Source organism: Gekko japonicus, unplaced genomic scaffold (assembly GCF_001447785.1).
Source record: "Gekko japonicus isolate JY-2015 unplaced genomic scaffold, Gekko_japonicus_V1.1 scaffold1313, whole genome shotgun sequence".
Taxonomy (NCBI): Eukaryota; Metazoa; Chordata; class Lepidosauria; order Squamata; family Gekkonidae; genus Gekko; species Gekko japonicus.
Genome location: NW_015176011.1, coordinates 181,687 through 196,988, shown reverse-complemented (window position 1 = coordinate 196,988; position 15,302 = coordinate 181,687). Strand labels below are relative to the sequence as shown.

At 47.6% G+C, this 15,302-nt stretch overlaps 1 protein-coding gene across 1 annotated transcript; it reads right to left on the bottom strand.

Moving 5' to 3' along the window:
* Positions 1-1,382: 1,382 nt before the first annotated feature.
* On the bottom strand, positions 1,383-14,469 carry LOC107123302 (transmembrane protein 47-like). The gene is made up of 3 exons (XM_015426533.1): positions 13,826-14,469; positions 3,075-3,215; positions 1,383-2,826 (listed from the first exon to the last, which is right to left on the bottom strand). The coding sequence occupies exons 1-3, from the start codon at positions 14,022-14,024 to the stop codon at positions 2,645-2,647; spliced, it is 522 nt and encodes a 173-aa protein (XP_015282019.1). The 5' UTR covers positions 14,025-14,469; the 3' UTR covers positions 1,383-2,644.
* Between the last annotated feature and the right edge of the window lie 833 nt (positions 14,470-15,302).

Here is a 15,302-nt window from a genome sequence, read left to right as displayed (position 1 = left end):
ATCCCCTGACTTGGGTGGCCGAGACTAGCCAAGTTTCATCAGGGTCAGCCCTGGTGAGTACTTGGATGGGAGACCACCTATGAAGTCCAGGATCGCTATGCAGAGGCAGGCAATGGCAAACCACCTCTTTTGCCTTGAAAACCCTACAAAGGGCTACAAAACGTCAGCTGCAATTTGGCGGTACTTAACCCACACATCATTCCATGACCGTTCAGGCCTTTTGCAGCTAGAAAAATATCTTTGCCATCCAGCAATGAAAAGGTGGTTAGCTCAGTATGATGTAGTGATTAAATGCACGGACTCTAATCTGGGAGAAACAGGTTTGGTTTCCCACTCCTCCACTTGCAGCTGCTGGATGACCTTGGGCAAGCCGTAGCTCTATCAGACCTGTTCTCTCAAGGACAGTTCTGAAAGAGCTCTCTCAGCCCCACTTACTTCACAGGGTGTCTGTTGTGGGGAGGGGAATGAGTTTGTAAGCCTTGTAAGCCTCCGAGTGAAGGGTGGGGTATAAATGCAATCTCCTATTCTTCTCTTCATAGGTAATTTCCTGTCTTTCCAAATCTTTTAGGAGACAGAAATGATCTGCTACAGCAGACCTTGCCTTTGATGAAAAGCACTTTTATGTGTTCTGCTGTAAGCATGAAAAAATCCTTCTGCAGTTAAAAGAGAGTATTTCAAGTATCTAATGTTTTCTTCAAAACCAGAACATGAGACCTTTAAAGAGTCTGCATTAGTAAAGGGGAGAGGGAGAGTTGTTTACTTTCTAGATGGTATTAGATCTGCCAAGTGATCAAGGTTTACAGAACAGGAGGGAAATGTGGTAATTCCAGAGAATTATTTAAATTGCAGAGTGCAATCCAGCTCAATATTTCTTGAAATACTCTAACATCTTATTTTGATTTCTAGATGGTATTAGATCTGCCAAGTGAACAAGGTTTACAGAACAGTAGGGAAATGTGGTAATTCCGGAGAATTATTTAAATTGCATAGTGCAATCCAGCTCAATATTTCTTGAAAGACTATAACATCTTATTTTGCGCTAACCGCCCACAAACTTGATTACAGCTGTCCTTTATTGATGGGGGATAGTAGGTTCAGCGTTGCATTGCAACACAATGAATTCTTCCCAGCATACTTAGCATACAAATTAAACCCATGCTATCCTTCAGAAGCGTTATTTATTTATTAAAACATTTATATCCCGCCTTTCATATTGATTCAAGGCAGCTTACAATAATAGTTAAAACATCCCCAGCTAGAACCAAAGATAAAATAACAAGCCCCAAATCCCACCCCTTAAAAGATGCCTGCTATTAAAAATAAACCCAGCCTGCATAGAAAAGCAGTAAAATCTTGGTTTTTATTTTTACTTGGGAGAAATAAATTAAACAAACCATGAGCAAATGAAAGGGTGAGAGTAACCAGCAGTGCAATCCTAAAGAGTTATAATCTGCTAAAGCCGTTAATTTTCCTGGCCTTAGAAAGGTGTCTCAAGCTTGCAAAGAATTATGCCCTTAGGAGCTGCAGATCTGATACCAGCAGAATAGAAAAGGGATCGTTTTAAGTGAGGGACACTCATTCCAAAGTCATCTCTCTAGGTCTACAAAATGCAGCAACATGATGGGAATGAGATGGCAGGAACTGTACTGCTTCAGACTGTGTGTGGAAGACTGGATCACTTGTAGCGCTCCCCCACAAAGTAAACAAAAGCTACTTGCAAGCAACCCCACACCCCAAAAAACTAGAACATCAGAGGGGGAACAAAAATCTACCCCGGCCTTTGCCTGCTGTGCTTGTTTTCGGTGCATGGGGATTTTTTTTTTCTTTTTAAACATGGAGGAACATTCAAAGCTGCAATCCAGTCCCTTCTACCACCCCAGCATTATACCGACCCCATTTTGCTAAAATCTAGACCCAGCCTGAGTTCATTCGTTTCCCACTGATGTGCTGACCTCTGCACGGCTTCTGCATATGCACTTTCCCCACTTATTGGTATCTCCCCTCCCCCCAATATCCTGACCTTTTCAATCCTGTCCCAGCAGGAGTTGCCTGACTGCTGGGCTGTCTGAAGTTTTCAAACACACACACTCCCGTCAAAAAAAGCACATTACTTCAATGAATGCATTTAGATTGGCTGGTTTATTCGTCCCTGCATCCATTCACACACGCATGCTGTGCAAAGCGGTGACTGAAACCACCAGCATTACTACAGTCTCTGTGCACTTAAAAAAAAATGGACTGGCTTCCCACCAACCCTCATTGTGCCAGACTCCTCAAAGTAAAGGCAAAGTGGGATCTTCTTAACCAATGACAGTTGCGCTCTTTAAAAAAATAAATACAAATTATTCCTGCATCGGAAATCAAAGAAAATAGGAGAGGGATCACAAGCTAATGCTCCTGGTGAGAAGTAAAGCTCACTCGCTAACAGTTCCTCTTAACTACTTGAAGAGTGGCCAGGCCTGGAGATCTTCACGTGTTCCTTTTTCGAAAGTTTAGCTGGCATTGTGCCAAGCTAAGGTACTCAGACAAAAGGACCGAGCATGTTATAACTGCCCTCTCCCAGTGAATCCAGTGGTCCCTTCCATCTCTCCATCCATCCGGTCCCGTCGATCTCATAATCCAAATGCAGCTCCCTTTGCCAGCCTCAGTAGTAGGCGTCATCGTACACATCTGTGCGCAGGCAGTACAGGATGGCTGCCCCCAGCATGAAGATGGCGGAGCCCCAGCCCAATCCATATCCCCAGTTGAACTCGTGGTAGCTCTTCAACAGGCTGCTGTCGATGAATTTGATGGGATAAAGAATTAAGGCGCAGACCTGCAGAACCACTGGATCAATGAGACAAATGAGAGGACTGTTAAGGCAAGGAGAATCAATACAATGCACTCTTTATGTTAATTCCCCATGCGGCCTCATCTGCCACCATTAAGGAGCGGGATTTTAGAGATCATTTGGGGCTTCAGCAGAAGTGGGGAGCCAAGGGAATCCCTTCTTCCAGCAGAGATTTGCCACGGGATCGAAGCCCAGTGTTAATTTAGACAAGTGTGCAGGGTGGGGTGGGGAATGCTTTACGTACCTGCTGCGAAGAGGAGCAGGGCAGCAACTCGATAATAGTTCTTGTAGGTACCCAGGCAGAAGGAAATCAGGGACATGAGAAAGGACAGCAGAGTGATGGTGGCTGAAGTCAGAATTAACACCAAAGTAGCTACTTGCCAGTCTGGAAAAGGAAAGGAAACAGATGACATACGAGTCTCAAAGAGTAATCAACAGCAAAGAATGTCTTTCAGCCCCCACTCAAAACTTTAGAGGCAGTCCTGTGGGTTTTTTTACAGTTTTAATGCCTGCTAATAAGGTGCAAAGGAGCTGCGGTGGCTCAAGTGGTTAAGACGCTGAACTGCAGGCTGTGGAAGGTCAGTAGTTCAGCAGTTTGAGACCCGGGTGCCGCATGATGGAGTGAGCTCCCGTCTCTACTTCCAGCTCCTGCCAACCTAGCAGTTCGAAAGGAATAAATTGCAAGTAGATGAATAGGTACCACTTTGGTGGGAAGGTAACAGCGTTCCATGCGCCTTGGTGTTTAGTCATGCCGGCCACATGACCACGGAAACGTCTTCGGACAGCGCTGGCTCTTCGCCTTTGAAACGGAGATGAGCACCGCAACCCTAGAGTCGGATTCGACTGGCTTTTGAGCAAGGGAACCTTTACTAATAAGGTGCAGCAAAAGTCTGAACATCCATTTTGCAGGCATCTGCCAGTCTGCAGCAATGCAAGAGAAACAGAGAATCTAGTTTTCAGAGATGTAACATGTATCCCAGGGAAGCCTACAGAGCTGCAACAATATATGACTGGGCATCCACAGACATCCAAGTGACAGAGTGCGGGTGGTTCCATATTTGCCATCTATTCGGAAATTGCCATTAATATGTTTTAATGGGAAATCCAGATGACATTGTTGGTACATGGCATTCAAGTGATCTCTGATGTTTCTCCTGTCTTCCCCCCCCCCCAGACCTAATTTATGGCAATTAAAAATCTTAAAATGCAATTGTAGTTGCAGGCTATTCCATGTGGACAATCAAAGCTCTTTTTAGACTCTGAGCCCCTTTCCCCTTGCAATTTAATTACTCACTTCCTGTTTCTTGGCATGTATTTATGCATACACTAGCTCTCTCCTGGTATGCACAAACTAGAGGCGGATGTTTAATGTTTTTCCACTTGTAGATAGCCAAAGTCACTGCTCATTTTAATTTTTACGATCATTATTTCATTATCAAGCTATTATCATGGCTTTGGTGGACTACAAAGTGAATAGCAGTACTTAATTCCCGCCACTTTAATTCCCACCCAAGAACTGATGATTAGCTATTAACTCATAATGAACTGATCATTTACTGTTTCAAGAATACTTTCAAAGAACTTGTGGAACCCTAAAGAACAGAAAGTGATTCGTTAATCTGCAAAGAACAAAAGGAAAATTAATAGCAGCGGGGGGACCTTTTGCTGAAAGGGACTTACTCCTGAGTAGACATGGTAGAATCTTGCCTTAGGGAAAGATTTTGGAGGATTTGTAAGTGCCACACAGAATCTGCTTGCAGATGAATGTGATAATAGGGATCCTGCAGTAGCGGGAAAAGACTGTAGCATGGAACCACCCAGTGCAATAAAAAAATTCTGTTCACATCAACCAAGAATCCCTGTAGTATCTGGATCAAAACAGGCAATTTAGAGGTGCAGACATGTTCTCCATTTTCACCAAGACATTCTGTCTGCAGCAAACTAATAAGGCAGGAACTGTTAAGGGGATGTCTCGCAGAACCAGAAATGGGAATAATTTCAAACCAGACTAGTTGATAAAAAGCACATTTGAATTTCTGTCATCCCGCTGACAACAGAGGCAAGTGCTGGTAATTTCTAAGTTGGGAGAACTTTTTTGTAGCTGGACAGTTATTCACGGGGAGCCTGACTTGCATCCAGTTTGGTGTAGTGGTTAAGTGCACAGACTCTAATCTGGGAGAACCGGGTTTGATTCCCCCCCCCTCCACTTGCACCTGGCTGGATGACCTTGGGCAAGCCGTAGCTCTGATAAGGGCTGTTCTTGAAAAAAGAGCAGTTTCTGTCAAGAGCTCTCTCAGCCCCACCTGCCTCACAGGGTGTCTGTGGTGGGGAGGGGAAGGGAAAGGAGTTTGTAAGCCCCTCTGAGACTCCCTTGGGTAGTGAAGGGCAGGGGATAAATCCAATCTCCTCTCCTCCTCCTCATCCAAACATATCCTTGATTTACTGTTTCTTTCCTAGCATAGTTCTGATTAGTCTACATTTTCCTTAAGAAGGAAGCCATTTAAGAGGGCTAAAAAGGGCACCAGTGAATATTGTGCTCCCCCCCTCCCTCTGCGGTCTGGGCTGCTTTTGGTTGATATGTTGTTTCAGGTGCTGATGGTGCAGCCAAATGGCAAGCACCCACAGCAATAAAGCCAACAGGGAATCAGTATGCGTCTCCACTCTCCATGGAAAGGAGTCTGAAATACCACCCCAAGGGGTGTCGTGCATGAAATACCCAAGTATAAAGACAAACGCTGGACAATTTATTTGTTTCCTAGGGAAAACTAGCAGCCAATGTCCTTTGTTGTTGCCAGTCCTGCTTGGATAAGGAAATCATCTGTGGGTAAATGCATCTCACAAAACAAAGCCTCTTGCCCGCAGTCAAGATTAAGTTGACAAGCTCCCAGAGGATATCAGGATATTGCAGCCACAGTCACTCACCTCGCACCCCCCAGAGATAGCTATCCTGCTACTTTTTACAGGACAATATAACTTGAGACCAAAAAAGGTGAAAGCAGAATGTCACCCAATGTGCTCACAACTCATGTAATTCACAACTTGAACACAGAAAATAAATCAGAAACAGGGGATGCCAGAATGGTTTTCCCAGGAAATGTGAGCACAGGTTACCCTACCGAAAAAGGTTCCAAGAGATAGATGCAGAAAGCAAAAAGTCCAGGTTACAGAACTGCAGAAGACTCAATAGTCTTATCTATCTCAAGCTGAGAAAGAGAGCAAAGAACCTACCAAAGCCCTGTGAACTTAATAGGGGGGAAGAGTGAACCTCCAAAGCCTATCCTTATAGATTCCCACTTGGAGACAAAGCTGATTCACATCTCCTGAATGATGGATTCAACACTCTGTACTTCCCAATGACAATACACAGAGTTGGAGCCAAGCTTTTTCACTGACTTGCCGCCAATTCTCCAAAGTGCAGCCCCCCTCCCACATGGCTTTTGTACGTGCAGATCCCATGATCCCCAGCATAGCCTCTTTTTGGTGGTCAAAGGGAATCTCCTTTTTTTCCTCCAGGAGAAAAGCTGGCTGGATCCAATTTATAATTATGCAGATTCACTTAATCTGCAAATCTGCTTTTCAGGCCTCATTTGTTCCAATCCCGGATTTTTGTGCCAATTTTGGATTTTTCTTTGAAGACTAGGATGCACAGAGCCCTTTGAATAATTACCGGCATGTCCTTGGATTAAGCCTCAACAGAAAAGAAAGTCACTAGCAGGAGAGAGTTGATAACTGCTTTCCTAGCGGACACACAGAGAGAGCCTGCCCTGGGAATTATTCTAGACCCATTTTTGGCTTGCACTAAGCACAAACAAATGAATCATCTGGAACCGCTGGCCTTTTCACTCAGCCGTCTAGTGCCACAACAAAAGACTTTCCCCAGCTCCTATTAATCAGCAATTAATTGTGACCGAGTCAGATGGTGTGGCAAGGGGGGGGGGATGGATTTGCGGACATCTGCAAGACAAGAGGGCAAGGAAAAAGTGGGCCTCCCTATGAAGGCCACAACGGGGTGTCCCTGTCCAACATTTCATATACTGAGAATTTCTCCATAATGGTAATTCTAGCCCACCTGCCGTGGAACCAACTTTTGTGATCATACAAAGCTGGAGGCCCAGGAGGAGTTGCAAAAACAGGTGGGGAGGGAGTAAACCCTTTGGAAATCCAGCCCCCCAACCTAATCTTCCCTTCCAGATTATGTAAACTTTCAAAGGCTTATGCAGGGCGATTTCTTCTGCCCCCTTTTCCCCTTTAGCTGACATTCAACTGCTTTCAACATTCTGTCCCTTCTGGAGCCTTTTCAGACCTCAGGATTTCTTCCCCTCAGTCATATTTTTCTGCATGCCCGGAGTGTCCCCCACCCAGTAGGCAGAGCCCTTGCCTGTGGATGGTCACGTTTTTGGCTTTCATCATCCACACAGGGGCCAGCCAGTTTACAATTAGATACAGTGATTATGTTTGCTTTCCCCATGAATCAAACACACATTTTTAAGCAGACACTGAAAAACAGGCCTGGCTTTGCTGCTCCCACAGATTCTACGTTTTTTGGCGGAACAGCTGTTAGCTGCTGCATGTTTACTTAACACCCCGGCATTCCTTGCCAGCCTGCCCAGCTCCCATTGCCAAATTGCCCTTTTGTCTGAATCAGATGTACCAGGACTGCTCCAAGCTGCATTTCTAATAGAAGAGCTCCCGGGAACTGTTTGCACCGGACTCAGAGCCACAGGGAAGAAACTGACTCACCAGAGCTTGCCACCCTGTCTCTGGCCCAGCTGGGGAGTGTGGCAATTCAGCCGTCAACCTGCCTGCCTGCCTGCCGTTTCAGGCTCACAGAAGAGGTCACAGCTGTCGACTGTAGGATGAACCGTTCTCACTATTTCACAAATGATCTGCCTTGACCAAACTCTCAGATGAATTCTAAACACAAGGCTTCAGAGGGGTCATTATGGGGGGGGGGACTCACATGGAGCTGTGAGAGGGGGACCCAATTTGTAAGTCTCCCACCTGCCCCCCCCCAAACCTCCCCTGCTAGGAATATATAAGCTCTCAGGGACTTGAGCACCCCAGTTTTCCCCATCTCCCCTTACTGTATTCTCCCTCTATTGTGTGAGCCAGTTTGGTGTAGCGGGTAAGAGGGACGGATTCTAATCTGGAGAAGTGGGTTTGATTCCCCACTCCTTCACATGCAGCCAGCTGGGTGACCTTGGGCCAGTCACAGTTCTCTCAGAGCTCTCTCAGCCCCACCTACCTCACAGGGTGTCTGTTGTGGGGAGAGGCAGGGAAGGCGATTGTAAGTCGCTCTGAGACTCCCAAGTGAAGGGCGGGTTATATAAATCCAACTCCTCTTCTGCGTCTCTCAGTGTGCCATACTTCCTACAGCACACTCAATCCTTGCTAAGCTCGTTCCCCCCATCATTTTGGCCAATTTACAAAATAGAATTTTTCTGGGAAATACCCCCAGAATGTAGAAACTTTTCTCTGGGTGGCTTAATTTTGTTGCCTTGATGAGCGATACAAGACACCAGCTTTAGCTACGAGAGTAATATGCAACATTTATGTGCTACTAAAGCATCCAAAGCACTGCATATCCATTATCATGCTGAGAGAGAGTGGCCACCTATGAGTTCATGACAGAGGTGAGACTCAAACCTGCTGATTCGTGACTGTGTCTCTGCTCTGCTGCATCAGCTATCGGTTTGCACCATTCAGCTGCAAGCCGGCAAATGACAGGGAGAGGGGAAAATCAAGCAATGTAACTGCAGGTAGGAAACCAGCCTTTCCTAATACAGCTTGCTAGTGGCTCTAGGTCCCAGTGGTGACTCTTAAGTCCCAGCTGGTGGTACAGCTTGCTAGTGGCTCTGAGTCCCAGTTGTCCCATAAAGAGGCAGGGAAACCAAGCAGCAGGCCGTGTCTCTTCCAACCCCCCACTCATGTAGGGAGAGGGAGGAGGCTGAAATTGAAGACAAATATTGAGCTCTGGGGGGCAGAGGGCGTGCAGCTGTTCCCACTTCCTTATTCAAGCCATCTTCCTAATATAATCCTACCCACTTCTTGGAGACACCCTGAAGAGAAGCTCTTGGTGCCAGACCAGTGTTTGGACCAGGCACCAGTGTATGTCTTCTAGGTATGTCTTCTAGAATGTATGTGGGCTGTGATTCGGAGTGGTCCAAAGATTGAATAGTTTCCCCCCCGTTTCTGAATCTGCACTTGTCCTGGAGTCACCCTGTTTCGGAGCAGTTAGTGCAAAACCTGAGCTTTGGACCAGGAAACCACATTGGTTCCCTGGCGGGACAGAGTCCCCAGTATGTGGGGGTGTATGATATGTGTTGGTCCAAAGCCTATTTTGGGGTGCAGAGCTTTTTAAGCATCCTCGGTATTTGAGATGGGATTCCTGAATAAGGAAATAGTAAGTGCATATAAAGAACCGGGAACCGACCTCAGCCTCGTGGGAAGATGATGCCTTGGGCTGCTCAGCTGCATGCAGACAACGCACCAGTCCCACAATGTCTCCCACGTCTCCAACAGAGTGCCTGGGCGGGAGACAGTAGATGACTATGGAAGCAGGTGGTCAGCTGAAAAGCTCACCATAAATCACAGATCTGAGCTCCTGAGAGCAAAGCCAACGTAGCAAACATCTGTCACCTCCCCCCATCCAAGACTAAACAGTCCTCTGCACAGGAGACAAATGGACACACATTTTTCCCCTCCTGCCCCTTCAGGTCTGCATGCTTGAGTGGCTGCTAACAAAAAGCAAAGGCAAATTCCTTTGCAGCAAGCTGCCCAGCAGCCTCCCCGCCTCCACCCTGATTTGTAACTCCTGGCTGCTAGGTCTTGCCTTCTCTCTAGAAAATAAACCTGGCAATGGGGAAAGCAACACAAAACCCACGCTCTCTTGGCTCAGCGTGCTTGCGTTTTGACCCAAGACAAACAGTGAGGCCGAAGCTGTGCCCAGTTATTTATCTGCCCTAAGAGAAGCCTGGGCTTTTTCTCTTTTTTAAACTAGAGAAACTCGCATTAAAAATCTCTATGCCCACCAAACAGACCTAACTCAGAATGGTAAGCGAGGCAGGGGGTACTGCCACCAGGCTTTCCACTTTAGGAATTTGAGATAGAAATGACACCTTTGGGAAATCTGATCTTGTCTCTCCCAGGAGACATGGGAATTCCTAAAGAAAAGCAATCACAAGGGGCTCTGGATGTGATCGGTGCAGCCGTGCTTAAGAAGCAGGCATTTAAATCCTTTCACCAAGGCCTCAGATATGCAGATGATACCACTAATGGCTGAAAGGGAAGAGGACCTAAAGAGCCTCTTGCTCAGGGTAAAAGAGGAGAGCGCAAAAGTGGGCTTGAAGCTCAATATCAAAAAAACTAAGATCATGGCATCCGGCCCCATCACTGTTCATGAGCCACAACCATTCTAGCTGTATCTGAAGATGTAAGCAGTGACTCATGAAAGCTCTTCCCCTGCCACAAATTTTGTTAGTCTTTAAGATGCACTGGACTCTTGCCCTTTTCTATTGCTACAGACTAACACAGCTACCCATCTTGATCTGTCGCCTGAGACTACTGTGACATGTGCATGCTAGGGCTAACCCTTGAAGGCTGCTTGGCAGTTTCTGCAAATTCAGAAGTGTAGCAGCTTGCTTATTGAATTTATATGCAGATTACATCATGTGAAATGCTGACCTGGATGAATCACAAGCCATAATTAAGACTGCCGGGAAAAACATCAACAACCTCAGATATGCAGACGATACCACTCTAATGGCAGAAAGTGAAGAGGACCTAAAGAGCCTCTTGCTCAGGGTAAAAGAGGACTATAAGGAAGGCCGAGCGCCGAAGAATAGATTCTTTTGAACTATGGTGCTGGAGAAGACTCTTGAGAGTCCCTTGGACTGTAAAAAGATCAAATCACTCCATCCTAAAAGAAATCAACCCTGACTGTTCCCTGGAAGGCCAGATAATGAAACTGAAGCTCAAATACTTTGGCCACCAAATGAGAAGGGAGCACTCACTGGAGAAGACCCTGATGCTGGGAAAGATTGAAGGTCAAAGAAGACGGGGACGGCAAAGGATGAGATGGTTAGACAGTGTCATAGATGCAACGAACATGAAATTGAGCCAACTTCAGAGGACGGCAGAAGACAGGAGGGCCTGGCGGGAGCTGGCCCATGGGGTCGCGAAGAGTCGGAGTCGACTGTGCGACTGAACAACAACAACCAAGGCCTCTTCCTGAACTAAATCTCAGGGGGGGCCCTCCAAAAACTCCCTAAACCAGACAAAATGGGGGGGGGGAAGTTGGGAAACAAATTAGACTAGAAAACAGTGCCTCAGGAGGGTTAACCCTGCTCCCCTGGCAAGGTCGCTCTAATCAGAGTCCCCAACTGGATCGTGGATTTTCAGGAGTTATCAAGGTGGGTAGCCATGTTGGTCTCTGAAGCAATAGAACAAAGCCATTGGACTCTAACTTTGTTCTTCAGGAGTTATGTTATTTTGACCCCGAGACTGAGAGCATAGGGAGAGGTGATCACAGATCTGCACTGAGTACTGGGTGCATCACTGCACCAGGAAACTCAGACTGCTGCTGCGTACCAGAACTGTCCTTTACTGCTGTCTCCATCAGGAATGAAGACTGCAAATTTGAAGACAAAGAGTTGGTTTTTATACTCCACTTTTTTCTACCCAAAGGAGCCTCAAAGTGGCTTACAATTGCCTACACTTCCTCTCCTGACAACAAACACCTTGTGAAGTAGGTGGGGCTAAGAGAGTTCTGAGAGAACTGTGACTGGCCCAAGGTCACCCAGCAGGCTTCATGTGGAAAAGCGGGGAATCAAACCCAATTCTCCAGATTAGTGATCCCCCTCAGCAACCAGAATACAGGTCTGCCTTATTCTCCAGAGACTACTAGTTCAGTAGCACCTTAAAGACTAATAAAATTTGCGGCAGGGGATGAGTTTTCATGAGTCACTGCTCACTTCTTCTGATACAGCTAGAATGGGAGTCACTGTTCGTGAGCCACAACCATTCTAGCTGTATCTGAAGATGTAAGCAGTGACTCATGAAAGCTCTTCCCCTGCCACAAATTTTGTTAGTCTTTAAGATGCACTGGACTCTTGCCCTTTTCTATTGCTACAGACTAACACAGCTACCCATCTTGATCTGTCGCCTGAGACTACTGTGACATGTGCATGCTAGGGCTAACCCTTGAAGGCTGCTTGGCAGTTTCTGCAAATTCAGAAGTGTAGCAGCTTGTTTGGAGATGATGGGCTGGATAGGACAGCAATAAATTTATTCTGTTTATTTTTCTTTTGTGCAATCTAACTGCTTTTTGCTTCCTTTTGCACTGAGGGAATTTAGCTCTTTCAAGCTTCTTCCCTTTTAGCCTTCCCCACACTTTCCCAGTAAAACATCTACAAGGAAGGTATGCTCCAGAATTACAATGATGCAGTCCAAAGGAGCTAAAGCTGCCAAGAGGTGGAATCCCTGGAGCTGTTTTGCAGCCCTTGCAAAACACATTTACCCTCCCCACGGGATACTGTTTCCCTTTAACCCTTCCAAGAGTTACGCTCTGCTAACAGACACATCACCTGATGTCCATAAGCTTCATCTGAGGTTTGGATCAGCCTCCAAACCTATACTGATCTTGGTATTAGAGGGAAGGCCTGCAAAACAAGCCTGTAAAAAGGTAAAGGTAAAGGTTCCCTCGCTCGAAAGCCAGTCGAATCCGACTCTAGGGTTGCGGTGCTCATCTCCGTTTCAAAGCCAAAAAGCCAGCGCTGTCCGAAGACGTTTCTGTGGTCATGTGGCCGGCATGACTAAACACCAAGGCGCACGGAAGGCTGTTACCTTCCCACCGAAGAGGTCCCTATTGATCTACTTGCAATTTCTTGCTTTCGAACTGCTAGGTTGGCAGGAGCTGGAACTAGAGACTGCAAAGTCACCCCTGAATGGCCGTAAAAGAAAGTGGAAGTAGCATGCAACGCAGAGGGGAATTTCTGTTCCACTGTAGGTTTGCTAAAACAATGGAGGGAAAAGCCAATGCAGAATCACCCACAGTGTAGAAGAGGGTATTATAATAACATGGGTCTCTTCCCTTTAGGAGGCCAAAGAGGGTCCCTGGTTCTCAGTTCTTTAGTCAACAAAAAAGCACAGGAAAAGCACATGCCCGGCCACTGGCGGACTGTCCCCTGTGACAATCTTGCATCACCTCCTGCCCAGTACTTTTTGTCAATTAACACCTCCTGCCCAGTACTTTTTGTCAATTAATACAGTGCGGGGGGGGGGGCGCTGCTCTGAAACAAGCTTTAGACTACATCACATCATCCACCCAGAGAACTCTTATGTGCCAACCACTGGGGATCTTGCATCCGAGTATATTGCACACAATCAAAGTTTTGAGCCTGCCAGTCCCCAGCTGGTCATCTCAAAGGGGACAGTCCCTGTTTGCCGGGGGGGGGGGATGATTTGGAGTGGACCAAAGTTTATTTCAGGGCATGAGCAAACTTCCGCCCGTATTCAGAGTACTCATGAAAGAGGAACTGGGCACAGGGAAACCATCCCCATCCAATCCAGGCATCTGGGGATTAGGAGGCACAGCAGGCAGCCGCGTTTGAAAGCTCACCACTTCTTTTTTAAAAAAACAACACACAATAAAAGAATCCAGCAGCTGCTGAAGGAGTCGGGCTGGCCCCCTCTTCTCCTAGTAAGGCTCCCGGATCTTGATGGTTGGCCATCTGCCTGGAAGCAGGCATTCCGTAGGAGAAAACCTCCTCCCCAAATATCCATACCAGGGATAATCACCTGTTGAATTTCTGCCTGCCGTGCAACTGTGAAAGGCACAGAGCCTCCATCAGAAAGGGGGGGAAAGGTGCCAGCCCTTAATTAAACTCAATCTGTCAGCAGACAGGTCTGCTGGCCTGCCTCCCAAACTAAATGGACTCTCCGGCTTGCCTTTCCCTGAAACACCCCCGGCAGCTCCCCCCCCTCCCCCCGGCTTACCGGTCTGGAGCGTAGAGATGCACTGCCAGTCCTCCGGGGGCTGCCTACAGACCTTCCAAAGGGAGAGCGAATCGCGTTCCGACGTGACCCAAGCTGGGCTGAGCAAGGCGGCCACGTTCAGAGCGAGCGCGATGAAGGCGCAGAGCAGCGCCACCAGTTTGAACGGGCGGACCAACATCCCTTCCCCTTCGGCCGACATCCCCACGAACTTCCCGGATCACTTGCCTGGAGCCGGCGCCGCAACTTTGGGGAGGCTCGGGTTAAAAGCAGCCGGGGGTCAGCCGGCCGGCAGTTGCATAAACAGGACGAGCAACAAGGATCAGCGAAAAGGGGGAGAGAGAGAAAATGCCCACCGTGGCTCCGGCCCGGCTGCAGCAGCCCGCAAAGTTTGCAAAGCGCCCGCAGCAATAACAAGCGGAGGAGCTGCCTGCGCTGCGGCACGTGTCCCGCCCGGCCTCAGGACCCGCCCCTTCAACCCGCCGCGGGCGCTACTCTAGACGCTGCCGCCCCCTGGATCCTAGAGTCGGCCGGACGTTTGTGGGGATGAAAGTGCGATCGGCTGACTCCTCAATTGTCCTCTGCCAGGGCATGAACGCAACAGCAAAAGCGCTCACGGTCCGCGCATCTCCATGCAGGTCAAAGGTATCCGACCCTTGGATTTTTGTCCGAATCTTGGAGCTCTGGAGGGGGAGGCGGGGTCTAGTCATCCCGCCAGAGCCCCTCTCACTACCGTATTTACTGGAAAGGAAGACGTCCCCATTAAAATGGTATTCACACAGGCACGCACAAAATGCGTCACACTAGACAGAACTGTAACGTTCGTAAATGTTAAGAGGAGGACCCCCTCTTTTTTTGATGGCACGCTTGGGGAAAACGCCCATTCTTGCATTTGAGTAAACACTGTCTTTCCTTTGTTTGGGTAGCCGCGTTGGTCTGAAGCAGGAGAACAACGTTTGAGTCCAGTGGCACCTTTTAAGACCAACAAAGTTTTATTAACACTATGAGCTTTCGTGTGCAAGCACACTTCCTCAGATACAGGGTTTCGTGCATGCACAGGAGGAAGTTTATACCTTGAATAAAACCTTGTTGCCCTTAAAGGTGCCACTGGACTCAACCTTTTTGTTTTCCTTTGTGTGGTTACAGTTCTGGGACCAATCTGTGAAACTAGCGCTGCAAAGACGCCTGTGGTTTTTTTGCCAATGAGCCGACTGGTGTAAAGGGTCTCCGTGTTCATCTTGAGTGACAAATACCTGGGCTGTGCATTCAGATGCCCCCAGACCCCTCGGATAGGGGTGGGGCCACGAGTCAGCAGTATTCCGTCAGCTTTGCATGCAGAAGGTCCCAGATTCAGTCTCCAGATTGTAGGGCTGCCATTGGAGACCCCCGGGAATTACAACTCATCTCCAGATGGCAGAGATCAGTTCCCCTGGAGGAACTGGAAGCTTTGGGAGTTGGACTCCATGGCAGGATATCTCAC

Bases quoted from the DNA above. Each gene is read 5' to 3' on its own strand.
- LOC107123302 (XM_015426533.1), bottom strand. From the start codon at position 14,024: ATGTCGGCCGAAGGGGAAGGGATGTTGGTCCGCCCGTTCAAACTGGTG. The intron at 3,216-13,825 runs GTAAGCCGGGGG...TTCCTTTTCCAG, and splicing joins CATCTCTACGCTCCAGACCG to ACTGGCAAGTAGCTACTTTG. The intron at 2,827-3,074 runs GTACGTAAAGCA...TCATTGATCCAG, and splicing joins CCTGCTCCTCTTCGCAGCAG to TGGTTCTGCAGGTCTGCGCC.